Here is a 27,092-nt window from a genome sequence, read left to right on the forward strand (position 1 = left end):
ATTACAGACCAGACAGCCTAACTCAGTTCCCAGATGGCTACGGGAACACATGCTTAAGCAACCAATTTCAGGATACTAGGGTGATAAGGAATAGCCAAATGGATTTGTCAAGAACAAATGATCCCAAACAGGTAATTTTCTTCATAGGCATCCAGCCTAGTGGATGTGGGGAAGAGGTAGAATTTCTAAAGTCTTTTCCAACTCTAATTCAGGAAACATGGTAGTATCCTCTAGTCCCTGAGGAGGGTCAAATCTCGTCAGGGAGGTACGGAGACTCGCTGGTTCTGCAGCAGAACTGCAGAAAAGGGTCTGAAGTTTCTGGTGGCCCACAAATGAAATGTGAGTCTACAGTGCGAGGCTGTCGATAAAGGCAAATGTCATTCTGGGCTGTATAACCGGAGTGGGGTGGGTAGAGATGGGAGGTGATGCTACGTGGCGTGGGAGTACCTTGTCCAGGTTGGGACGCTGGGCTGAAAGAAGGATGAGGATAAACTATACGGAGTCCAAGGAAAGCAAGAGAAATGAGCAGAGGATTAGAAAAGATGACCCATGAGGAAAGGTTGAAAGAATTGGGAATGTTTTGTGCAGAGAAGAGACGGCTGAGGGGAGATGTGATAACACTGCAAATAGGCAAAAGGTTGTTATAAGAAAGACAGTGATAAGTGGTGCCCAGGTTCCGCGAGGGTAGGACAAGAAGGAACCAACATAGTCAGCAGCAAGGCAGAAGCAGGTTAGATATTAGGAAAAGCTTTCTAACTCTGAGGATGGTTCAGCAGAGGAACATGCACTGAGGGGGTTGTGGAGTCCCTGTCATTGCAGGCTGTATGAACAGGCTGGATGCACACCTGCCAGGGATGTTCTAGGTCCGCTTGGTCCTGCCTGAGCACCTGGAGCTGGATTGTTCGAGCTCCTCAGTTCCCTTGCAACTCTCCATTCCTGTGATTCCGTGAAATGGGTCAGGGCCATTTGCACATTGCTTGGTTTTCCCCATAGGGTCTCACTGCAAAGTAACCGAGTATGGGCTGGGAGATGAGGGAGGGCAGCAGGAGGGAGGGTGGGGCAGGCTGGACAGTGTTTTGCCATGTGTGGTACACTAGGTTGATATGATCTGAAACAAGGACGTGAGTCACTTTGACTTCCTGCCTAATTTCTCCAAGATAAGGAGGCTGCAAAGTTCAGAGCCCTCAGATCTCACCCTCTCCTGAGGGTGTTGGCGCCAGCATGGGAACCCGAGGGGACGTGCGTCCATTGGGTGAGTGGAACAAAGTCGATGGGCAGGACTCAGGGATGGGGTTTGGGGGGCCTCAAGGGGTCCATGTGTCCATCTGCATGAGAGCTGGAAGGTGTGTGCTCCGCTGTGCTCGCTCTCGTCTAGCTGCATATAACAATTAGAAGTGTCCCCACGGCGGCAGCAGGGGTGAGCTGCCCTGAGTGCTGACCTCTGGTCTTGGACAGGGATGAGGGAGCAGGGAGCCTCTCCTGTTACTTGCCCAAACAAGGCCACACTTGTATCTCTAGCAGACCAGCTGCTCAGAGCAAGCCCAAGTAGAGCTCGAATTTACACCTACATTGGTGTGACAGGCAATTTCCTCTGCTCCCTCCTGTGCTCATGTTGCACTAATTGAGACTCCATCCAGATTTGCTGAAACACCCTTAGATTTACAGATCGGATTCCTGGGGCTGGCGGAGAGGGACTCACCATAGGACCCGAGCCTGGATGGATCTAAGATGCTTTCAGCCACGTTCCCAACCACTGAATCCCAGGGGATGACTGTGGCTCAGTCTGGTGCCTGCAAGCAGCCTAAAACCTTCCCCGATTCCTCCTGAACCATCCCTTCCCCAAGGGACCATTCCAGAAGTTGGCAGTAGCCAAAGCGTAGGAGTATCTTGGCCCTGAATTGACTTCATTGGATTTACACCACAATCACAGGAGAGTCATCTAGCAAAATTTAAGATGGGCAGAAGCCAGGAGACCTCTCTCACTCTTTCTGTCTCAGTCTCTCTGGCTACGTCTAGACTAGCATGATTTTCCGCAAATGCTTTTAACAGAAATGTTTTCTGTTAAAAGCATTTTCGGAAAAAAGCATCTAGATTGGCACGGACACTTTTCCGCAAAAGCACTTTTTGCAGAAAAGTGTCCGTGCCAATCTAGAAGCTCTTTTCCACAAAACAAATCTGAGCTGTCTACACTGGCCCTTTTGCCCAAACGGGAGCAGCATAGTATTTCCACAAGAAGCACTGATTTCTTACATGAGATCGTCAGTGCTCTTGCGGAAATTCAAGTGGCCAGTGTAGACAGCTGGCAAGTTTTTCCACAAAAGCAGGTGCTTTTGCGGAAAAACTTGCCAGTCTAGATACAGCTTCTGTGTTGCTCGTTTCTGTGTGTATAACGTTGTAAAAACACATTTATTTCTCTCCAGTATTTCTCCTCGTGGTCCTCGTCCCCACTCTGCCACCCGGGACCATTCCAACATCAGCAGGTAGGTTCCCAGGCTGGTGGAATGGAACAGAATGCTGCATGGGATGCGTTAGTGCCCATCACAAGAGCCCTACGCAGAGCATGTCTGCTGTGAAGCTGATATGGGGATGAGGGGGCAGCTCTCAATGGAGCTCCCAGCTCTGTAGCGGGGGCTGGGGCCGTTGGATCTGGGTCACCAAGAACTGATGAATAGTTGAGGGGAGTTAAATCTATTTTATGTGTGTCCACAGCTGTACGCTGGGCTAAAATCAGACCTCGCGTGATCTAAAGATTTGATTCACATTAGCTATATTAATATTGCTACTATGCACTTCGTGCCCATAATATTGTGTTGTGTACACACTTCTAGCAGTTACATGGCCTGAACTGGCCTTTGCCTTTCTATACCCTTGTTCCCCTATCAATCAGCATGAGCACATAGGGGAGTTCTGCCATAGGCACAGGCTGGCAGATGCTCTTGCTGGAAAACCCTAAAGATATGTCACACTCTTGGTACCTGAGACACGTGTGTGAAGAACAAAGAGATGAAGGGCACAGTATAGTCCCCAAAAGACAAGGTGGAAAGATGCTAGTTAAAAGCAGCCTCAGAGGATGCAAACAGTAGCTCTCTCCTTGTAAGCAGCCTAGGTATCAGAAGAACAGGTTTAAGGATGTGACTTTGGACTCAAGAGTCATGGATTGGGCCAGAGCATTCTCCTTGGTACTATCACTTGGTGTGCTAATCAAGCCACTGATACCCATCTTCCTGCCCTCTGGGGCTCCCTACTATCCTGCCAAGCAGGGCCAAAAGCTCTGGTGTGCTCCGGCCAAGGCACAGAGTTGGGGTTACCTCCCCCCTGCACAGCAGCATAGACACTGAACCAGCTCAGCTTCTGGCTCAGCTATAAGGGCTGAGCACCAGGAAACCAACCCCCAAAGGGACCAAAACCCCCAAACAAATCCATCTTACTCTGTAAAAGTTTAACATAGAGAAAGCTCCCAAGGTCAGTCCCCTTTATCAAGGAAAGAAATGCACAGTGGTCATTCCCTCCCAGTTAACAATTATTTACACTGGGCTTGATAATACACAAAAATGTTTGTATGAAGTACAACCCCTAGGATTTAACTGGTTGCTAGGGGAAAATGTCAGATCAAAGTAAATTACTAGGCCAAAATAAACAAAAATGCCAGCTCATTCTAAAATATGAAGAAACTTGTTACATGCAACTCTCCCTATCCCATCCCTATTAACCCCCAGGGCGGCGGGGGTGCTACAGGGATGACATTGACTCTGGCTGCTGGGCCACACTTCCCTGAGGAAAGGGGTGTTGCTATGCACTGTATGACTGTGGCCACTAGGTGCCTCTACTATTATGTTGTGTGGAGTTCCACAGTATAGGAAGAAATCAGTGGAAATACAGAGAGCTTGAGTAGTTGCAAGTGTCCATTTTATTGCATAACACAGAACTAACTAGAACAAGCTCAAACCAGATGGGCTGACCCCAGTAACCTAACTCAGTTAGTATAACAACATCGATGTCTACAACCCAACACACAACAACTACCCTGAGGGAAGTGGTGAGACTGACTGACCGTTGGGCCCCACTCCTGCGAGGGAAGGAAGGGGTGTTACTCACTGCCAGTCAGTCATGTGGACACGGTGCTACGCTGCTTCTCGCGTCATGAGACAAGTTCAGACTGATGGGACTGTATCGTGACGCAGAGGTGGGATGAGCAGCAGAACTTCCGCACGGGCAAGGCCATGTGCTTGGAACTTTGTGAATGACTTTCTCCTTCGCTGAAGCCTCAGAACACCCAAATGAGACCCTCTCTGACTAGCAAAGCACGTGGTAATTGCCCCATGGAAACTTGCAACGCCAGTCAGCGCCGGGTCAGTGAGGAATCAGTTCAGAGTGGGGAAATCTACAGTGAGGGGCAATCTATGCCACCCTGCTACGGCGGGTTGTGACTTTGGGGAATGAGGATACCATACTGGTTGGCTTTGCCGTGACAGGGTTCCTTTACTGCAGTGGGGTGACAGAACACACATCCCCATCTTGGCCTCCCATCCCCTTGCCAAGGAGTACATAAACCGCAAGGGGTTCTTCTCTGTGGTGCTGCAGGTCCACAAGAGCCATTTCACCGTTATCAGCATGGGATGGCCAGGGAAGGCGCATGACACATGCATCTTTAGGAACACCTGCCTCTTCTGAAAGATGCACAGTGGCACCTTTTTTCCCAGACAGGAAATTCAGAGTCAGAGAGGTGGAAATGCCTCTTGTGATCCCAGGCAACCCAGCCTACCCCTTGCCCCCATGGCTCATGAAGCTGTACATGAGCAGCCTAGACCCCAGCAAGGAGGAGTTCAACAACAGCTCCCCCCACTTCGATGAGGTCCAAGTTCTCCTGAACACACCACCCTCTTGCTCTTTTGCACCTCTGGGAACTGGAGCCCAAGGGAGCGGAAGTATTTGCACTTGTTTCAATGCAACGGGAATTAGTTGAAGCCATGTCCACACGGTGCGGCTTGCTCTGAGATGTGCTCGCAACACTGGCTACCTGGGAAATGCACTTCAACTTTTCCTATACCTTTCTCTGTTCACCTGGGACAGCAATAGAGGCGCTAGTTCTGGCCAGATTAATCAGACTGGGAAAATGCAGGAGGCCCCCTGGAGGCCAAGAGCCTGGACTTTTGGCCAGTGCTGTGTCTACCTGACTGTAAATTCGACCATGCAAGGTTGGGAATAGAGTTACTCCTTGTGAAAAGCAGGAGTACTGAAATCGACTTCAGCGGTGCCTCTGGCTGACGTGACAGGCTTGGTAGTGTGTCACTTAGAACATTGACCTTATGTGGCTAAATTTGATGTAAATTCAACCATTTCCTCACTCCGAACTGATTCCCCACTGACCCGTCGCTGACTGGCGTTCCAAGTTTCCATGGGCAATTACCACGTGCTTCTCCAGTCATAGCAAGTCTCATTCGGGTGTTCTGGGGCTTTAGCCTAGGGGAAAGCCATTCACAAGTCTCTGAGGGTATGTCTACACCACCATCCTCGTTCGAACTAGGGTGGTTAATGTAGGCAACCGGAGTTGCAAATGAAGCCCGGGATTTGAATTTCCCGGGCTTCATTTGCATGTTGCCAGGCGCCGCCATTTTTAAATGTCCGCTACACGTGGCACGAACTAGGTAGTTCGGATTAGGCTTCCTATTCCGAACTACCTGTACTCCTCATTGCAGGAGGAGTAATGTTAGTCCGAATTAGAGGCTTTAGTTCGAACTACCTGCCCCATGCCGCTTGTAGCTGTGGGCAGGGAGTTCAAACTACAGGGCATTTAAAAATGGCGGCGCCCGGGAACATGCAAATAAAGCCCGGGATATTTTAATCCTGGGCTTCATTTGCAAGTTCGAATGACTACATTAGCCACCCTTGTTCGAACTAGGGTGGCTAGTGTAGATATAGCTGGGATTTAAATAGCCCACGCTTCATGTGCATAATCATGTTATGGTGCTATTTTGAAATAAAAACGCTCTGTAGATGTGGTTATTTTGAAAGAAAACCCTTCTTCTGAAAACCCCCTATTCCTTATAAAATGAGGTTTAACCGTTATTTTGGAAGAAGGTTTTTCTTTTGAAATAACCGCATCTACACAGCGTTTTTATTTTGAAATAGCGCCATAACGAGATTATGCAAATGAAACGTGGGATATTTAAATCCCAGCTTCATTTACAATTTTGAATGTCTGCATTTGCCTCCCTCTATCGAAAGAGGGTGCAAGTGTAGACATACCCTATGATGTCATAGGACTCCTTGTTGGTTTTGCAGATACAGACTAACACAGAAAGGCCCTCGCTGCCAGTTTACACCCCCTGAAGGTCTGGCCTACTGTTCCCTATAACTTGAATAGGCACAAGGACAGTTTAAGGTGCTGCCCAGCTGATTAGCAGAGCGCCCTCAGGTGTTTCTATTGGTGATGCACATCTACTCATGCATCAGTGCACAGAACACGATTTATTTCACACGTGGACGGAAAAATTAGAGGGAACATTAGCCTGGCTGTCTCCATGTGTGAGGTTGAGTCCCTCTGTGGCCATTGGTCCATTCCGTCTCTCTTGCCACTCTGCTTACAGGTTCTAGTCTGCCCCTAGGCCACTGTCTTTTAAACACCGAGTCTCACGGAGACGCCTCCTGACGGTGTTGCTAGGCCTCACTCTCTGCCCAGGGGGTGGGGGATCAGACAGCCAGCTGGCCTAGTGGCTGGGGGATTGAGACCTATTGACACAACTCTGCCTGGGCCCAGAGCTCAGGCCTGGGGTCCAGATAGGGGGTATGGCTGTGATAGTGGTTTGGGGGGGTGGGAGGAATCCCAGGGCTAGAACAGCCAGGGCTGAGGGTCAGGCCTGAGGGGCGTCAGCAGAACTGTGGAAATGAGGAAGCCCAGGTCAGAAATGGGAGGGGTCAGGCTGCAGGGCAGGGTACAGACTGTGTTGTCCTGTAGAGCCCACACAACCCCTGCCTGCTTTACATCTGGCTGGAGCCAGGGTGGTGTGGGGTGGCGATGGGAGTGGCCTCTCCCTCCCTTCCACAAGGGTGCAAGAGGCTGACTGTGCTCACCAGCGACTAGGCACTGCTACCTCCAGCCTGGCTGACGAGCGAGCAGGAGGGGGGACATGATTGCTCTCTTTAAATATATTAGGGTATGTCTACACTACCCTCCTAGTTCAAACTAGGAGGGTAATGTAGGCATACCGCACTTGCACATGAAGCCCGGGATTTGAATTTCCTGGGCTTCATTTGCATAAGCCGGGCGCCGCCATTTTTAAATCCCGGCTCGTTCGAACCCCGTGCCGCGCGGCTACACACGGCACGGACTAGGTAGTTCGGACTAGGAAGTCTAGTCCGAACTACCTAGTCCGTGCCGCGTGTAGCCGCGCGGCACCGGGTTCGAACGAGCCGGGATTTAAAAATGGCGGCGCCCGGCTTATGCAAATGAAGCCCGGGAAATTCAAATCCCGGGCTTCATTTGCAAGTGCGGTATGCCTACATTACCCCGCTAGTTCGAACTAGCGGGGTAGTGTAGACATACCCTCAGAGGGATAAATACCAGGGAGGGAGAGGAATTATTTAAGCTTAATACCAATGTGGACACAAGAACAAATGGATATAAGCTGGTTAGTAGGAAGTTTAGACTTGAGATTAGATGAAGGTTTCCAACCATTAGAGGAGTGAGGTTCTGGAACGGCCTTCCAAGGGAAGTAGTGGGGGCAAAAGATCTATCTGGCTTCAAGATTAAACTAGCTGTTTTTATGAAGGGGATGGTTTGATGAGATAACATGATCTTGGTAACTAATTGACCATTCATTATCAGTGGGAAATAGGTCAATAGAGGGATGATAGGAGTTACTATAGAAAACTTTCTAGGTGTCTGGCTGGTGAGTCTTGCCCACATGCTCAGGGTTTAGCTGATCACCATATTTGGAGTTGGGAAGGAATTTTCCTCCAGGGTAGATTGGCAGAGGCCCGGGAGGTTTTTCGCCTTCCTCTGTAGCATGGGGCGCAGATCACAGCTGGAGGATTCTCTGCATCTTGGGGTCTTCAAAGTATTTGAAGGCTTCAATATCTGAGATATAGGTGAGAGGATTATTCTAAGAGGGGTGGGTGAGATTCTGTGGCCTGCACTGTGCAGGGGGTCAGACTAGATGATCATAATGGTCCCTTCTGACCTTAAAGTCTATGAGTCTATGAGATGTGGGGCCAAAGAGCTGCTGGCAGTGCATGGGCAGAAGCCTGCAGGGCATGCGACGAACCGTGGGAAGGGGACAGATGGCGCAGGCGGCTCACTCTGGTTTCCATTCCCAGCCGATGACACGGAGATATGCCCCGATCTATGGTGCCCACTAAATGCCAAGTGTGTGAGCAGAACCCAGTGCACCTGTCTGGATGGATTCCAATCACAAAGGGGTCCCTGCTTCACGGACACAAAGGAGCCCTGTAAAGGTAACGGGGCTCCTCGTGTGACCCACCGTGTGGGGCAGTGTGTGGGGAATGAGAGGAGTGGGGGGTAGGGAGCGGTCGGGAGGAGAGCAGGGCTGGCCGGGGCAGGGTGGGAGGGAATTAGGGCTGGGGGGGGGTCAGGGGCAGCAGGGCTGGCCGGGGGAGATTGGGGAGAAGTGGGGGGAGCGGGGCTGGCCAGGAGAGATCGGGGGAACCGGCCAGCAGGAAGCTGGGCTGGGTGGGAGGAGGTCGAGGGGAGCGGGGCTGGCCAAGGCAGGAAGCCGGGGGGAGGGGGGGGAGAGAGAATCGGCCGGCAGGGAACAGGACTAATCCAGGCACGTGCAGATCCCTGGGTGCTGCCTGTCCCACGTGCAGTCCCGGCAAAGCACGAGCAAGTTTGGCTACCTCTCCACAACGCACTTGAACAGCGCTCAGGAGCACGGACAGGACTTCACCTCCTCCTCAAGGCATCACTCCTACTTTAGACACAACCAGAGATTCCCAGTGCCAATCACGTCCCGCCTCCCAGCCACTCCCACCGCCCGCGACAGGCTTCCGTTGGGTGCCCAGCCGGAAAACCAGAAAATACCAGACATTGCGCATGTCCGGTATTTTCTGGATTTTTTTACTGGACAGAGGGCCCAAAAACTGGACTGTCCGGTTGAATACCGGACACCTGGTAACCCTAGGGGTATGTCTAGACTACATGCCTCTGCCGACAGAGGCTTATGAAATAGGCTACCCGACATAGTCAATGAAGCTAGGACAACTAACAAAGGATGAATATAGGCAAGCAACACGGGAATGCAGGGGCAAGATTAGAAAGGCAAAGGCACAAAATGAGATCAAACTAGCTACAGGCATAAAGGGAAACAAGAAGACCTTTTATAAATACATTAAAAGCAAGAGGAAGACCAAGGACAGGGTAGGCCCACTGCTTAGCGAGGAGGGAGAAGCAGTAACAGGAAACTTGGAAATGGTGGAGATGCTCAATGACTTCTTTGTTTCGGTCTTCACCAAGAAGTCTGGAGGTGTGCCTAACGTAGTGAATACAAGCAGAGAGAGGGTAAGTTTAGAAGATAGGATACACAAAGAACAAGTTAAAAATCACTTAGGAAAGTTAGATGTCAGCAAGTCACCTGGTCCTGATGAAATGCATCCCAGGATACTCAAGGAGCTGATAGAGGAGGTATCTGAGCCTTTAGCTATGATCTTTGAAAAATCATGGAAGACAGGAGAGATTCCAGAAGACTGGAAAAGGGCAAATATTGTGCCCATCTATAAAAAGGGGAATAAGAACAACCCAGGAAACTATAGACCGGTCAGTTTAACGTCTGTCCCAGGGAAGATAATGGAGCAGGTAATTAAGGAAATCATATGCAAACACTTGGAAGGTAATAAAGTGATAGGGAATAGCCAGCATGGGTTTGTGAAGAACAAGTCATGCCAAACTAATCTGATAGCTTTCTTTGATAAGATAACGAGCCTTGTGGATAAGGGAGAAGCGGTGGATGTCATATACCTAGACTTTAGTAAGGCATTTGATACGGTCTCGCATGATATTCTTATTGATAAACTAGGCAAATATAACTTAGATAGGGCCACGATAAAGTGGGTGCATAATTGGCTGGATAACCGTAGTCAGAGAGTTGTTGTTAACGGTTCTAAATCCTGCTGGAAAGGGATAACAAGTGAAGTTCCTCAAGGGTCTGTTTTGGGACCCGTACTGTTCAATATCTTCATCAATGATGTAGATTTTGGGATAGAGAGTACGCTTATTAAGTTTGCAGATGATACCAAACTGGGTGGGGTTGCGACTTCTTTGGAGGATAGGGACATAATTCAAAATGACCGTAGCAAGTTAGAGAAATGGTCAGAGGTAAACAGGATGAGGTTTAATAAAGAGAAATGCAAAGTGCTCCACTTAGGAAGGAACAATCAGTTCCATACATACAAGATGGGAAGTGACTGTCTAGGAAGGAGCATGGCAGAAAGGGATCTAGGGGTCATAGTGGACCACAAGTTGAATATGAGTCAACAGTGTGATGCTATTGCAAAAAAAGCAAATATGATTCTAGGTTGTATCAACAGGTGTGTTGTAAGCAAAACTCGTGAAGTCATTCTGCCGCTCTACTCTGCACTAGTTAGGCCTCAGCTGGAGTACTGTGTCCAGTTCTGGGCGCCACAATTCAAGAAAGATGTGGAGAAATTGGAAAGGGTACAGAGAAGAGCGACAAGAATGATTAAAGGTCTAGAGAACATGACACAGGGTTCGAACTGCCGGCATTTAAAAATGGCGCCGGCCGGCTTCATGCAAATGAAGCCCGGGAAATTCAAATCCCGGGCTTCATTTGCAAGTGAGGTATGCCTACATTACCCTCCTAGTTCAAATTAGGAGGGTAGTGTAGACATACCCTCAGTCTCTCCTCATATGACAGATGCTCCAGCCCACTAATTATTTTGATAGCCCTCTGCTGGACCCTCTCCAATGTATCCACATCCTTCCTGTAGCTGGGGGCCCAGAACTGGACACAGTACTCCGCGTGGGGTCTCACCAAAGCCGAATAAAGGGAAATAATCACATCTCTGGATCTGCTGGCAAGGCTTTTCCTAACACAACCTAATACGCCATTAGCCTTCTAGGCTAAATCACTAGATTTCTAGGGAGTCAGCTGAGGGCACAGTAGGGGACACTTGCTGATCCCAGCATGCAACCTTCTGCTGCTACTACACTACAGCTCCCCGGAGCAGAGAATAACCACAGAACAGAGGGTGTGGCTATGCCCCAGTCCACCCCTGCCATGGGCTGGGGGCTGGACCATTACACTAGTTCCCGGCTGGCTGGGAAAGCCCCTGCACAGGAGGAGTGGCTGTCAAAGGCCATGATGCTGCCAGAATGGCCCAGCAGGACCTGTGTCGCTGTGAATCTGGCCTGTGACTGCCGAAAGCTCCAGGCACCAGTCACCTGGATCCTGGGTCTCCCGGTGCCAGGTCAGCGCAGGAGGGCGAATGGGGAATGTCTCCCTGCAGGGGCTGTGCAGAGCTTCCCTTATATTGCAGATATTGACGAGTGTCAGGGGCCCACTGGTGTGAACTGTGGACCCAACGCCCACTGCACCAACGAGCCTGGGAGTTTCTACTGCGCCTGCAACGATGGTTTCAAGTCGAGCTCTGGGAAAGCCAGATTCACACAGATGGGAGAAAACAGCTGCGGGGGTGAGTTCTCCCCTGGCACCCACCCATCCCTGCTGAGAACCCCTCCTCAGGCCAACCCAGTACCAGGGCTGTGCAAAGCTTCCCTCCTGTTGCAGATATTGACGAGTGTCAGGGGCCCACTGGAGTGATCTGCGGCCCCAACGCCACCTGCACCAACGAGCCTGGGAGTTTCCACTGCGCCTGCAACGATGGTTTCAACTCGAGCTCTGGGAATGCCACCTTCGTGCACATGAGTGAGAACAGTTGCCAGGGTGAGTTCTCCTCTTTTACCCACCTGGCCCTGCTGGGATCCCTGCACACACCTGTTCATTCCAGGCCTGGTGCTGCACCAGGGACTCCACTGGTTGCACCAAAGGTGCCCAATCCACATGGCACTCAGGCTATGGTCAACTGTGGCCTTCGACAGTTCCCCAGTGTGTTGAGGGGGCCAGAATCTCCCCTGCCTCTGTCTGCAGGTTGGGATTAAATCCCTAGATTTCTAGGGAGTCAGCTGGGGGCGCAGCAGGGGACACTCGCTGGTCCCAGCATGGAACCTTCTGTTGCTACGACACTACGGCTCCCTGGAACACAGAATAACCAGAGCACAGTGGGTGTGGCTATGCCCCAATCCACCCCTGCCATGGGGTGGAGGCCCGTGCTTAGCAGGAGTGTCTGTCCGAGGCCATGATGCTGCCCAGCAGGGCCTCAGTGTCTCTGTAAATCCGTCCTGTGACTGCCGAATGCTCCGGGCACCAGTCACCTAGATCCTGGGTCTCCCGGTGCTAGATCAGCGCAGCGGGACGAACGGGGAATATCTCCCTGCCAGGGCTGTTCAGAGCTTCCCTTATATTGCAGATTTTGACGAGTGTCAGGGGCCCACTGGAGTGATCTGCGGCCCCAACGCCACCTGCACCAACGAGCCTGGGAGTTTCTACTGCACCTACAACGATGGTTTCAAGTCGAGCTCTGGGAAAGGCAGATTCACACACGTGAGAGAGAACAGCTGCGGGGGTGAGTTCTCCCTTAGACCAACCCTGCCCTGCTGAAACCCCCTAGGGTAGGATAAGCAGGAAGACTCAAGCCACCTTGGCCTGGTGCTGCACAAGGGGTGCTGGCAATTGCAATAAAAGCCCTCCATGCACTCGCTGGACTCATGTTCAATGTGACCTTGAACCACACCCCCTCCCGCAGAGTAGCCAGAGTCTCCCCTGCCTCGGTCTTTGGATAGGGAATAGACAGCGAAGTTTGCAAAGAGGCACCTCGTAGAAGTGAGAGGATCATAACTGGCCTCTACACGCAGCCTCCTGCTGCTAATTTCTCCCTGCGCCTGGGGAGGGGCCTTGGGTACAGTTCACAGACACAACCCAGTACCAGGGCTGTGCAGAGCTTCCTTCCTGTTGCAGATATTGACGAGTGTCAGGGGCCCACTGGAGTGAACTGCGGCCCCAACGCCACCTGCACCAACAAGCCTGGGAGTTTCCACTGCGCCTGCAACGATGGTTTCAACTCGAGCTCTGGGAAAGCCACCTTCACGCACACGAGTGAGAACAGTTGCCAGGGTGAGTTCTCCTCTTTTATCCACCTGGCCCTGCTGGAATCCCTGCACACACCTGTTCATTCCAGGCCTGGTGCTGCACCAAAGACTCCACTGGTTGCACCAAAAGTGCCTAATCCACATGGCACTCAGGGTGTGTCTATAGTACATGGCTCCATCGATGGAGCCATGTAGATTAGGCTGATCGGCAAAGGGAAATGAAGCCACGATTTAAATAATCGCGGCTTCATTTAAATTTAAATGGCTGCTGCGCTGAGCCAATAAACAGCTGATCAGCTGTTTGTCGGCTCACCGCGCTAGTCTGGACACTCCCACGCTGAAGTGAAAGCCCTTTATCGAACTCCCCGTTACGCCTCGTAGGATGAGGTTTACCGGGGAGGTCGATAAGGGGCTTTCATGTTGGCACGGGAGCATCCAGCCTGTCCCAATCTGCCGACAAACAGCTGATCGGCAGAGCGTGGCAGCCATTTAAATTTAAATGGAGCTGCGATTATTTAAATTATGGCTTCATTTCCCTTTGCCGAACAAACAGATCTACATGGCTCCATCAATGGAGCCATGTAGTTTAGACGTGCCCTCAGTCTATGGTCAACTGTGGTCCTCCACGGTTCCCCAGTGTGTTGAGGAGGCCAAAATCTCCCCTGCCTCTGTTTGGATTAAATCCCTAGATTTCTAGGGAGTCAGCTGGGGGCAGAGCAAGAGACACTCGCTGGCCCCAGCATGGAACCTTCTGCTGCTACTACACTACGGCTCCCCGGAGCAGAGAATAACCACAGCACAGTGGGTGTGGCTATGCCCCAATCCACCCCTGCCATGGGGTGGGAGCTAGACCTTTACACTAGCTCCCGGCTGGCTGGGGTGGCCCCCGCTTAGGAGGAGTGGCTGTCAGAGGCCATAGAATCATAGAATAATAGGACTGGAAGGGACCTCAAGAGCTCATCGAGTCCAGCCCCCCGCCCTCAAGGCAGGACCAAGCTCCGTCTACACCATCCCTGACAGATGTCTATCCAACCTGTTCTTAAATATCTCCAGAGAGGGAGATTCCACCACCTTCCTTGGCAATTTATTCCAATATTTGACCACCCTGATAGTTAGGAATTTTTTCCTAATGTCCAATCTAATCCTCTCCTGCTGCACTTTAAGCCCATTACTCCTTGTCCTGTCCTCAGAAACCAAGAGGAACAAATTTTCTCCTTCCTCCTTGTGACACCCTTTTAGATATTTGAAAACCGCTATCATGTCCCCCCTTAATCTTCTTTTTTCCAAACTAAAAAAGCCCAGTTCATGAAGCCTGGCTTCATAGGTCATGTTCTCTAAACCTTTAATCATTCTTGTCGCTCTTCTCTGTACCCTTTCCAATTTCTCCACATCTTTCTTGAAATGTGGCGCCCAGAACTGGACACAGTACTCCAGCTGAGACCTAACTAGTGCAGAGTAGAGCGGCAGAATGACTTCACGAGTTTTGCTTACAACACACCTGTTGATACAACCTAGAATCATATTTGCTTTTTTTGCAACAGCATCACACTGTTGACTCATATTCAACTTGTGGTCCACTATGACCCCTAGATCCCTTTCCGCCATGCTCCTTCCTAGACAGTTGCTTTCCATCTTGTATGTATGGAACTAATAGTTCCTTCCTAAGTGGAGCACTTTGCATTTCTCTTTATTAAACCTCGTCCTGTTTACCTCTGACCATTTCTCTAACTTGCTAAGGTCATTTTAAATTATGATGCTGCCAGAATGGCCCAGCAGGGCCTCGGTGTCTCTGTAAATCCGTCCTGTGACTGCCGAATGCTACGGGCACCAGTCACCTAGATCCAGGGTCTCCCGGTGCTAGGTCAGCGCAGGGGGGTGAACGGGGAATATCTCCCTGCCGGGGCTGTGCAGAGCTTCCCTTATATTGCAGATATTGACGAGTGTCGGGGGCCCTCTGGCATGAACTGCGGCCCCAATGCCCACTGCACCAACGAGCCTGGGAGTTTCCACTGCGCCTGCAACGATGGTTTCAACTCGAGCTCTGGGAATGCCACCTTCGTGCACATGAGTGAGAACAGTTGCCAGGGTGAGTTCTCCTCTTTTACCCACCTGGCCCTGCTGGGATCCCTGCACACACCTGTTCATTCCAGGCCTGGCGCTGCACCAGGGACTCCACTGGTTGCACCAAAGGTACCCAATCCACATGGCACTCAGGCTATGATCAACTGTGGCCCTCGACGGTTCCCCAGTGTGTTGAGGGGGCCAGAATCTCCCCTGCCTCTGTCTGCAGGTTGGGACTAAATCCCTAGATTTCTAGGGAGTCAGCTGGCGGCACAGCAGGGGACACTCGCTGGCCCCAGCATGCAACCTTCTGCTGCTACTACACTACGGCTCCCTGGAGCACAGAATAACCAGAGCACAGTGGGTGTGGCTATGCCCCAATCCACCCCTGCAATGGCGTGGGGGCTGAACCATTACACTAGCTCCCGGCTGGCTGGGGAAGCCCCTGCACAGGAGGAGTGGCTGTCAGAGGCCATGATGCTGCCAGAATGGCCCAGCAGGGCCTCAGTGTCGCTGTGAATCCGGCCTGTGACTGCCGAATGCTCCGGGCACCAGTCACCTAGATCCTGGGTCTCCCAGTGCCAGGTCAGCACAGGGGGGAGAACGGGGAATGTCTCCCTGCCGGGGCTGTGCAGAGCTTCCCTTGTATTGTAGATATTGACGAGTGTCAGGGGCCCTCTGGCGTGAACTGTGGCCCCAACGCCACCTGCACCAACGAGCCTGGGCGTTTCCACTGCGCCTGCAACGATGGTTTCACGTCGAGCTCTGGGAAAGCCACTTTCACACACATGAGTGAGAACAGTTGCCAGGGTGAGTTCTCCTCTTTAACCCACCTGGCCCTGCTGGGATCCCCGCACACACCTGTTCATTCCAGGCTTGGTGGTGCACCAAAGACTCCACTGGTTGCACCAAAGGTGCCCAATCCACATGGCACTCAGGGTGTGTCTATAGTACATGGCTCCATCGATGGAGCCATGTAGATTAGGCTGATCGGCAAAGGGAAATGAAGCCGCGATTTAAATAATCGCGGCTTCATTTAAATTTAAATGGCTGCTGCGCTGAGCCGATAAACAGCTGATCAGCTGTTTGTCGGCTCACCGCGCTAGTCTGGACTCTCCCACGCCGAAGTGAAAGCCCTTTATCGAACTCCCCGTTACGCCTCGTAGGATGAGGTTTACTGGGGAGGTCGATAAGGGGCTTTCATGTTGGCACGGGAGCATCCAGCCTGTCCCAATCTGCCGACAAACAGCTGATCGGCAGAGCGTGGCAGCCATTTAAATTTAAATGGAGCTGCGATTATTTAAATTATGGCTTCATTTCCCTTTGCCGAACAAACAGATCTACATGGCTCCATCAATGGAGCCATGTAGTTTAGACGTGCCCTCAGTCTATGGTCAACTGTGGTCCTCCACGGTTCCCCAGTGTGTTGAGGAGGCCAAAATCTCCCCTGCCTCTGTCTTCAGGTTTGGATTAAATCCCTAGATTTCTAGGGAGTCAGCTGGGGGCAGAGCAAGAGACACTCGCTGGTCCCAGCATGGAACCTTCTGCTGCTACTACACTACGGCTCCCCGTAGCAGAGACTAACCACAGCACAGTGGGTGTGGCTATGCCCCAATCCACCCCTGCCATGGGGTGAGGGCTGGACCTTTACACTAGCTCCCGGCTGGCTGGGGAGGCCCCTGCTTAGGAGGAGTGTCTGTCAGAGGCCATGATGCTGCCCAGCAGGGCCTCGGTGTCTCTGTAAATCCGTCCTGTGACTGCCGAATGCTCCGGGCACCAGTCACCTAGATCCAGGGTCTCCCGGTGCTAGATCAGCGCAGGGGGACGAACGGGGAATATCTCCCTGCCGGGGCTGTGCAGAGCTTCCCTCCTGTTGCAGATATTGACGAGTGTCAGGGGCCCACTGGCATGAACTGCGGCCCCAACGCCACCTGCACCAACAAGCCTGGGAGTTTCCACTGCGCCTGCAACGATGGTTTCAACTCGAGCTCTGGGAATGCCACCTTCACGCACACGAGTGAGAACAGTTGCCGGGGTGAGTTCTCCTCTTCTACCCACCTGGCCCTGCTGGAATCCCTGCACACACCTGTTCATTCCAGGCCTGGTGCTGCACCAAAGACTCCACTGGTTGCACCAAAAGTGCCTAATCCACATGGCACTCAGGGTGTGTCTATAGTACATGGCTCCATCGATGGAGCCATGTAGATTAGGCTGATCGGCAAAGGGAAATGAAGCCACGATTTAAATAATCGCGGCTTCATTTAAATTTAAATGGCTGCTGCGCTGAGCCAATAAACAGCTGATCAGCTGTTTGTCGGCTCACCGCGCTAGTCTGGACACTCCCACGCTGAAGTGAAAGCCCTTTATCGAACTCCCCGTTATGCCTCGTAGGATGAGGTTTACCGGGGAGGTCGATAAGGGGCTTTCATGTTGGCACGGGAGCATCCAGCCTGTCCCAATCTGCCGACAAACAGCTGATCGGCAGAGCGTGGCAGCCATTTAAATTTAAATGGAGCTGCGATTATTTAAATTATGGCTTCATTTCCCTTTGCCGAACAAACAGATCTACATGGCTCCATCAATGGAGCCATGTAGTTTAGACGTGCCCTCAGTCTATGGTCAACTGTGGTCCTCCACGGTTCCCCAGTGTGTTGAGGAGGCCAAAATCTCCCCTGCCTCTGTTTGGATTAAATCCCTAGATTTCTAGGGAGTCAGCTGGGGGCAGAGCAAGAGACACTCGCTGGCCCCAGCATGGAACCTTCTGCTGCTACTACACTACGGCTCCCCGGAGCAGAGAATAACCACAGCACAGTGGGTGTGGCTATGCCCCAATCCACCCCTGCCATGGGGTGGGAGCTAGACCTTTACACTAGCTCCCGGCTGGCTGGGGTGGCCCCCGCTTAGGAGGAGTGGCTGTCAGAGGCCATAGAATCATAGAATAATAGGACTGGAAGGGACCTCAAGAGCTCATCGAGTCCAGCCCCCCGCCCTCAAGGCAGGACCAAGCTCCGTCTACACCATCCCTGACAGATGTCTATCCAACCTGTTCTTAAATATCTCCAGAGAGGGAGATTCCACCACCTTCCTTGGCAATTTATTCCAATATTTGACCACCCTGATAGTTAGGAATTTTTTCCTAATGTCCAATCTAATCCTCTCCTGCTGCACTTTAAGCCCATTACTCCTTGTCCTGTCCTCAGAAACCAAGAGGAACAAATTTTCTCCTTCCTCCTTGTGACACCCTTTTAGATATTTGAAAACCGCTATCATGTCCCCCCTTAATCTTCTTTTTTCCAAACTAAAAAAGCCCAGTTCATGAAGCCTGGCTTCATAGGTCATGTTCTCTAAACCTTTAATCATTCTTGTCGCTCTTCTCTGTACCCTTTCCAATTTCTCCACATCTTTCTTGAAATGTGGCGCCCAGAACTGGACACAGTACTCCAGCTGAGACCTAACTAGTGCAGAGTAGAGCGGCAGAATGACTTCACGAGTTTTGCTTACAACACACCTGTTGATACAACCTAGAATCATATTTGCTTTTTTTGCAACAGCATCACACTGTTGACTCATATTCAACTTGTGGTCCACTATGACCCCTAGATCCCTTTCCGCCATGCTCCTTCCTAGACAGTTGCTTTCCATCTTGTATGTATGGAACTAATAGTTCCTTCCTAAGTGGAGCACTTTGCATTTCTCTTTATTAAACCTCGTCCTGTTTACCTCTGACCATTTCTCTAACTTGCTAAGGTCATTTTAAATTATGATGCTGCCAGAATGGCCCAGCAGGGCCTCGGTGTCTCTGTAAATCCGTCCTGTGACTGCCGAATGCTACGGGCACCAGTCACCTAGATCCAGGGTCTCCCGGTGCTAGGTCAGCGCAGGGGGGTGAACGGGGAATATCTCCCTGCCGGGGCTGTGCAGAGCTTCCCTTATATTGCAGATATTGACGAGTGTCGGGGGCCCTCTGGCATGAACTGCGGCCCCAATGCCCACTGCACCAACGAGCCTGGGAGTTTCCACTGCGCCTGCAACGATGGTTTCAACTCGAGCTCTGGGAATGCCACCTTCGTGCACATGAGTGAGAACAGTTGCCAGGGTGAGTTCTCCTCTTTTACCCACCTGGCCCTGCTGGGATCCCTGCACACACCTGTTCATTCCAGGCCTGGCGCTGCACCAGGGACTCCACTGGTTGCACCAAAGGTACCCAATCCACATGGCACTCAGGCTATGATCAACTGTGGCCCTCGACGGTTCCCCAGTGTGTTGAGGGGGCCAGAATCTCCCCTGCCTCTGTCTGCAGGTTGGGACTAAATCCCTAGATTTCTAGGGAGTCAGCTGGCGGCACAGCAGGGGACACTCGCTGGCCCCAGCATGCAACCTTCTGCTGCTACTACACTACGGCTCCCTGGAGCACAGAATAACCAGAGCACAGTGGGTGTGGCTATGCCCCAATCCACCCCTGCAATGGCGTGGGGGCTGAACCATTACACTAGCTCCCGGCTGGCTGGGGAAGCCCCTGCACAGGAGGAGTGGCTGTCAGAGGCCATGATGCTGCCAGAATGGCCCAGCAGGGCCTCAGTGTCGCTGTGAATCCGGCCTGTGACTGCCGAATGCTCCGGGCACCAGTCACCTAGATCCTGGGTCTCCCAGTGCCAGGTCAGCACAGGGGGGAGAACGGGGAATGTCTCCCTGCCGGGGCTGTGCAGAGCTTCCCTTGTATTGTAGATATTGACGAGTGTCAGGGGCCCTCTGGCGTGAACTGTGGCCCCAACGCCACCTGCACCAACGAGCCTGGGCGTTTCCACTGCGCCTGCAACGATGGTTTCACGTCGAGCTCTGGGAAAGCCACTTTCACACACATGAGTGAGAACAGTTGCCAGGGTGAGTTCTCCTCTTTAACCCACCTGGCCCTGCTGGGATCCCCGCACACACCTGTTCATTCCAGGCTTGGTGGTGCACCAAAGACTCCACTGGTTGCACCAAAGGTGCCCAATCCACATGGCACTCAGGGTGTGTCTATAGTACATGGCTCCATCGATGGAGCCATGTAGATTAGGCTGATCGGCAAAGGGAAATGAAGCCGCGATTTAAATAATCGCGGCTTCATTTAAATTTAAATGGCTGCTGCGCTGAGCCGATAAACAGCTGATCAGCTGTTTGTCGGCTCACCGCGCTAGTCTGGACTCTCCCACGCCGAAGTGAAAGCCCTTTATCGAACTCCCCGTTACGCCTCGTAGGATGAGGTTTACTGGGGAGGTCGATAAGGGGCTTTCATGTTGGCACGGGAGCATCCAGCCTGTCCCAATCTGCCGACAAACAGCTGATCGGCAGAGCGTGGCAGCCATTTAAATTTAAATGGAGCTGCGATTATTTAAATTATGGCTTCATTTCCCTTTGCCGAACAAACAGATCTACATGGCTCCATCAATGGAGCCATGTAGTTTAGACGTGCCCTCAGTCTATGGTCAACTGTGGTCCTCCACGGTTCCCCAGTGTGTTGAGGAGGCCAAAATCTCCCCTGCCTCTGTCTTCAGGTTTGGATTAAATCCCTAGATTTCTAGGGAGTCAGCTGGGGGCAGAGCAAGAGACACTCGCTGGTCCCAGCATGGAACCTTCTGCTGCTACTACACTACGGCTCCCCGTAGCAGAGACTAACCACAGCACAGTGGGTGTGGCTATGCCCCAATCCACCCCTGCCATGGGGTGAGGGCTGGACCTTTACACTAGCTCCCGGCTGGCTGGGGAGGCCCCTGCTTAGGAGGAGTGTCTGTCAGAGGCCATGATGCTGCCCAGCAGGGCCTCGGTGTCTCTGTAAATCCGTCCTGTGACTGCCGAATGCTCCGGGCACCAGTCACCTAGATCCAGGGTCTCCCGGTGCTAGATCAGCGCAGGGGGACGAACGGGGAATATCTCCCTGCCGGGGCTGTGCAGAGCTTCCCTCCTGTTGCAGATATTGACGAGTGTCAGGGGCCCACTGGCATGAACTGCGGCCCCAACGCCACCTGCACCAACAAGCCTGGGAGTTTCCACTGCGCCTGCAACGATGGTTTCAACTCGAGCTCTGGGAATGCCACCTTCACGCACACGAGTGAGAACAGTTGCCGGGGTGAGTTCTCCTCTTCTACCCACCTGGCCCTGCTGGGATCCCTGCACACACCTGTTCATTCCAGGCCTGGTGCTGCACCAGGGACTCCACTGGTTGCACCAAAGGTGCCCAATCCACATGGCACTCAGGCTATGATCAACTGTGGCCCTCGACGGTTCCCCAGTGTGTTGAGGGGGCCAGAATCTCCCCTGCCTCTGTCTGCAGGTTGGGATTAAATCCCTAGATTTCTAGGGAGTCCGCTGGGGGCACAGCAGGGGACACTCGCTGGCCCCAGCATGCAACCTTCTGTTGCTACTACACTACGGCTCCCTGGAGCACAGAATAACCACAACACAGAGGGTGTGGCTATGCCCCAATCCACCCCGGCAATGGACCATTACACTAACTTCCGGCAGGATGGGGAAGCCCCTGCACAGGAGAAGTGGCTGTCAGAGGCCATGATGCTGCCAGAATAGCCCAGCAGGGCCTCAGTGTCGCTGTGAATCCGGCCTGTGACTGCTGAATGCTCCAGGCACCAGTCACCTAGATCCTGGGTCTCCTGGTGCCAGGTCAGCACAGGGAGGCGAAAGGGGAATGTCTCCCTGCCGGGGCTGTGCAAAGCTTCCCTTATATTGTAGATATTGACGAGTGTCAGGGGCCCTCTGGAGTGATCTGCGGCCCCAACGCCACCTGCACCAACGTACCTGGGAGTTTCTACTGCACCTGCAACGATGGTTTCAAGTCGAGCTCTGGGAAAGCCAGATTCACACACGTGAGAGAGAACAGCTGCTCGGGTGAGTTCTCCCCTGTCACCCACCCAGCCCTGCTGAGAACCCCTCCTCATGCCAACCAGGCCGGGTTCTGCACCAGGGGCTGCTGCCATCTGCAATAAACACCCTCGACGCGCTCGCTGGGCTCGTGATCAGCTGTGACCCTAGACAGTTTCCCCGCTGTGGGGTGTCCAGGATCTCCCCCGCCTCGGCCTTTGGATTGGGAATACATTGCTCCATTTACAGGGAGCCAGCCAGGGGGGGGGGGGGAGACCCTCAGAGCACATTTACACAGCAGGGCTAAAACCGAAATAAGCTGCACAACTTGAACTATGTCAACTGCCTATTTTGGCTTTTGGCGATGCCCATGCTGCAGGAAGTTCGAGTTGCAGCACTCTGCCCCCGACTTCCCTTACTCCTCGTGAGCTGGGGAAAGCCGTCCTCTAGTTTGACAGTATTTGGACATTGTGTCGAAATAACATCTTGTCGTGTAGACGGGGACTCTGTTATTTTGGTAGAATGTCAGTTATTCCCCTCCAAAGCTCCAACATAGACGCGCCTTCACTGGTGGCGCCTCTACACGCAGTCTCCTGCTGCTAGTGCCCCGCTGAACCTGGGAAGGGGCCTTGTGTACGGTGCAGAGACACAGCCCAGCGTGCGATGTGCCCCATGGTCCCTGGGAGCAGAGAACAGGCTCCTCGTCAGACACCCCAGCCACGCCCCTACTCGTGTCGCCACCTTTCTCGCAGTGCAACATTGAATGCGCCGGCCCTTCCGTTCCACGAGGTCCCACCCCCGTAACTACATTGGCTGTCTCTTGGGGGCTCAGTCCCGCTGCCCTTACTTCCTTTTTCGGGCTGGAGCAGGCACTTGGAATTTGGAAGGGGGTCGGGCAATAAGTGGGGTGCAGGCTCAGGGTGGGGCCAGATGAGGGGTGGAGGGTGCCGGGGGATGCTTGGGGGGAATGCAGTGTGTCGTGGAGAATGGCTGAGGGCTCTGGTTGGCCCTGCAGACTTTGGGGCCGAGGATAAGAGGCTTGAGGAGAATGGGGGTGGGGCTATGGGCAGAAAAGTCAGGTGGAAGTATTTGGATTGTGGGATCGAGCTGCGGGTTGAAGGACTGAGTTGCGGTGCTGGCTCTGGTGTGGGGTTGGGATGAGAGGATAGGGATGCCGGAGGGGGATCTGGTGTTAGGGATACACTTGGGGCAGTGGCTTTCGGTCCAGAACTGTGGTGCGGACTTACCTCAGGGAGCACCTCTGCGGCTCCCTACCTATCCAGGCTTCACCCTGCCCCCGGAAGTGGCCAAATGACCGTCCACCTTGGTACTGGGGCTCCCGCTGCCGGGTCAGTGCGGGGGGGGAAAGGAACGGGGAACGTCTTCCTGCCAGGGCGGTGCATAGTATCCCTTGTATTGTAGATATTGACGAGTGTCGGGGGCCCTCTGGAGTGAACTGCGGACCCAACGCCCACTGCACCAACCAGCCTGGGAGTTTCCACTGCGCCTGCAACGATGGTTTCAAGTCGAGCTCTGGGAAAGCCAGGTTCACACATATGGGAGAAAACAGCTGCGGGGGTGAGTTCTCCCCTAGACCAACCCTGCACTGCTGAAACCCCCTAGAGTAGGATAAGTAGGGAGCCTCAAGCCACCTTGGCCTGGTGCTGCACCAGGGGTGCTGGCAGTAGTAATAAAAACCCTTGATGCACTCGCTGGACTCATGCTCAATGTGACTCTGACCCACACCCCCTGCCGCAGAGTAGCCAGAGTATCCCCGCCTCGGTCTTTGGATAGGGAATAAACAGCGAAGTTTGCAAAGAGGCACCTCGTAGAAGTGAGAGGATCATAACTGGCCTCTACATGCAGCCTCCTGCTGCTAATTTCTCCCTGCGCCTGGGGAGGGGCCTTGGGTACAGTTCACAGACACAACCCAGTACCAGGGCTGTGCAAAGCTTCCCTCCTGTTGCAGATATTGACGAGTGTCAGGAGCCTACTGGAGTGAACTGCGGCCCCAACGCCACCTGCACCAACAAGCCTGGGAGTTTCCACTGCACCTGCAACAATGGTTTCAACTCGAGCTCTGGGAATGCCACCTTCGTGCACATGAGTGAGAACAGTTGCCAGGGTGAGTTCTCCTCTTTTACCCACCTGGCCCTGCTGGAATCCCTGCACACACCTGTTCATTCCAGACCTGGTGCTGCTCCAGCGACTCCACTGGTTGCACCAAAGGTACCCAATCCACATGGCACTCAGGCTATGGTCAACTGTGGCCCTCCACGGTTCCCCAGTGTGTTGAGGGGGCCAGAATCTCCCCTGCCTCTGTCTGCAGGTTAGGACTAAATCCCTAGATTTCTAGGGAGTCAGCTGGGGGCACAGCAGGGGACACTCGCTGGCCCCAGCATGCAACCTTCTGCTGCTACTACACTACGGCTCCCTGGAGCACAGAATAACCAGAGCACAGTGGGTGTGGCTATGCCCCAATCCACCCCTGCAATGGCGTGGGGGCTGAACCATTACAGTAGCTCCCGGCTGGCTGGGGAAGCCCCTGCACAGGAGGAGTGGCTGTCAGAGGCCATGATGCTGCCAGAATGGCCCAGCAGGGCCTCAGTGTCGCTGTGAATCCGGCCTGTGACTGCCGAATGCTCCAGGCACCAGTCACCTAGATCCTGGGTCTCCCAGTGCCAGGTCAGCACAGGGGGGCGAACGGGGAATGTCTCCCTGCCAGGGCTGTGCAGAGCTTCCCTCCTGTTGCAGATATTGACGAGTGTCAGGGGCCCACTGGAGTGAACTGCGGCCCCAACGCCACCTGCACCAACGAGCCTGGGAGTTTCCACTGTGCCTGCAACAATGGTTTCACGTCGAGCTCTGGGAAAGCCACCTTCGTGCACATGAGTGAGAACAGTTGCCTGGGTGAGTTCTCCTCTTTTACCCACCTGGCCCTGCTGGGATCCCTGCACACACCTGTTCATTCCAGGCCTGGTGCTGCACCAAAGACTCCACTGGTTGCACCAAAAGTGCCTAATGCACATGGCACTCAGGCTATATTCAACTGTGGTCCTCGACGGTTCCCCAGTGTGTTGAGGGGGCCAGAATCTCCCCTGCCTCTGTCTTCAGGTTGGGACTAAATCCCTAGATTTCTAGGGTATGTCTACACTACAAAGTTAGTTTGAACTAACGGACGTTAGTTCGAACTAACTTTAATAGGTGCTACACTAGCGCTCCGCTAGTTCGAATTTGAATCGAACTAGCGGAGCGCTTAGTTCGAACTAGGAAAACCTCATTTTACGAGGACTAACGCCTAGTTCGAACTAGCTAGTTCAAACTAAGGGCTGTGTAGCCCTTTAGTTCGAACTAGTGGGAGGCTAGCCCTCCCCAGGTTTCCCTGGTGGCCACTCTGGCCAACACCAGGGAAACTCTATGCCCCCCTCCCGGCCCCGGACCCCTTAAAGGGGCACGGGCTGGCTACGGTGCCCGTGCCAGGTGCAAGCCTGCCAGCACCCAGCTAGCAGACCCTGCACCTGGCACGGCACAGAGCCACCCACCCGATGCCCCCCAGCCCACCCCCTCTTGCCGGGACCAGGCTGGCGGCTCCCGGGAGCTTGCCCTGGACTGCAAGAGGCGGGCACCTTCCTGGGCTAGTGCGGACATCGTGGACCTCGTCCACGATCTCTGCACTAGGCACAGGAAAGTGGCCGTCTAGGGCAGGAGAGCTGCCAGCCTGGCCACCCAGGAGCAGGTGTGCATGAAAATCAAGGGGGTCCACTGAGACCCCCGACACTGAGCCCTGAGCTTAGAATGGCCGTCCTGGGTCAGACCAAAGGTCCATCTAGCCCAGTAGCCTGTCTGCCGACAGCGGCCAACCCTAGGGACCCTGGAGGGGATGGACCGAAGACAGTGACCAAGCCATTTGTCTCGTGCCATCCCTCTCCAGCCTTCCACAAACTTTGGGCAGGGACACCACTCCTACCCTCTGGCTAATAGGACTCCATGGACCCAACCTCCATGACTTTATCTCACTTCCCTTTAAACTCTGTTGTAGTTCTAGCCTTCACAGCCTCCTGCAGCAAGGAGTTCCACAGGTTAACTATTTGCTTTGTCAAGAACAACAACTTTCTCTTACTAGTTTCAAGCCTGCTACCCATTCCTTTCCTTTGGTGTCCTCTAGTCCTTCTTTAGGGGAACTCAGGAAGAACTTTTCTGTGTGCACCCTCTCCACCCAACCCCTGCTTTTAGAGACCTCTATCCTGTCCCCTCTCCGTCTCCTCTTTTCTAAGCTGAACAGTCCCAGTCTCTGTAGCCTTTCTTCATCTGGGACCTGTTCCCAACCCCGGATCATGTTAGTTGCCCTCCCCTCTCCCAGCCTTTCTCTTCCCCTCTCCCACCTCCTTTTCCCAGTCTCCCTCAGTTTTGTTCAATAAAGACAGAGTCAATGTTGGAAGAAACGTTATCTTTATTTTGTACATCAATAAGAAGGGGGGCTAGGGAAGGGTAAGTGGAAGGAGGTGAGGGAGGAATGGGGTACGAGCCCCCGATGGGGAGGACTGGGCTGGCTCTGCGGGCTTCTGGGGGTGGAAGCTCTCCTGCAGCCCCCCAATTACTCCCTCTCCCCAGATGGCAGCCTGCGGCAAGTGCAGCCGGGCTGATGGCCGAGTGGTGTGATGTGCCCAGTGTGGGCACTCAGGGCACTCAAAGCCAGAACTTCTTTGCAAGCGGGGCACCCCTTAGAACTGTGTGTCCGGGGTGGGGGTCGGGACCCTTTAAGCGCAGCCCTCGGCTAGCCTGAGACAGCATCTCCATGCTCTAAGTCCTCCTTTTATGCCCTGCCGGCACTGCTTCCGGCCATCCTTAAGCCCTGTTCAGAGTCCACTCAATGTGGACTTACTAGTTCGAACTAGCAAAACGCTAGTTCGAACTAGTTTTTAGTTCTAGATGCGTTAGTTCGAACTAGCTTAGTTCGAATTAACTAATTCGAACTAAGTTAGTTCGAACTAGCGCTGTA

At 53.0% G+C, this 27,092-nt stretch overlaps 2 protein-coding genes across 2 annotated transcripts in view; both read left to right on the top strand.

The window, feature by feature from the left end:
* Positions 1 to 1,098: 1,098 nt before the first annotated feature.
* LOC142818954 (transmembrane cell adhesion receptor mua-3-like) lies at positions 1,099 to 20,786 on the top strand. Its single transcript, XM_089774871.1, has 13 exons — positions 1,099 to 1,252; positions 2,421 to 2,480; positions 8,317 to 8,454; positions 11,512 to 11,667; positions 11,763 to 11,918; positions 12,502 to 12,657; positions 13,050 to 13,205; positions 15,111 to 15,266; positions 15,896 to 16,051; positions 17,121 to 17,276; positions 19,182 to 19,337; positions 19,967 to 20,122; positions 20,776 to 20,786. Exons 1-13 carry the CDS (start codon positions 1,222 to 1,224, stop codon positions 20,784 to 20,786), a joined length of 1,644 nt encoding a protein of 547 aa, XP_089630997.1. The 5' UTR covers positions 1,099 to 1,221.
* Positions 20,787 to 21,196: 410 nt separating this feature from the next.
* Positions 21,197 to 27,092, top strand: part of LOC102449738 (adhesion G protein-coupled receptor E3-like) — a 50,531-nt gene continuing 44,635 nt past the window's right edge. The window contains exon 1 of the mRNA XM_089774842.1: positions 21,197 to 21,347. Within this exon, the coding sequence (XP_089630968.1) occupies positions 21,221 to 21,347 (127 nt within the window). The 5' untranslated portion in view covers positions 21,197 to 21,220. The remainder of the gene's footprint in view (positions 21,348 to 27,092) is intronic.

This window comes from Pelodiscus sinensis, chromosome 31 (assembly GCF_052426305.1).
Source record: "Pelodiscus sinensis isolate ZL-2025 chromosome 31, ASM5242630v1, whole genome shotgun sequence".
Lineage (NCBI taxonomy): Eukaryota > Metazoa > Chordata > Testudines > Trionychidae > Pelodiscus > Pelodiscus sinensis.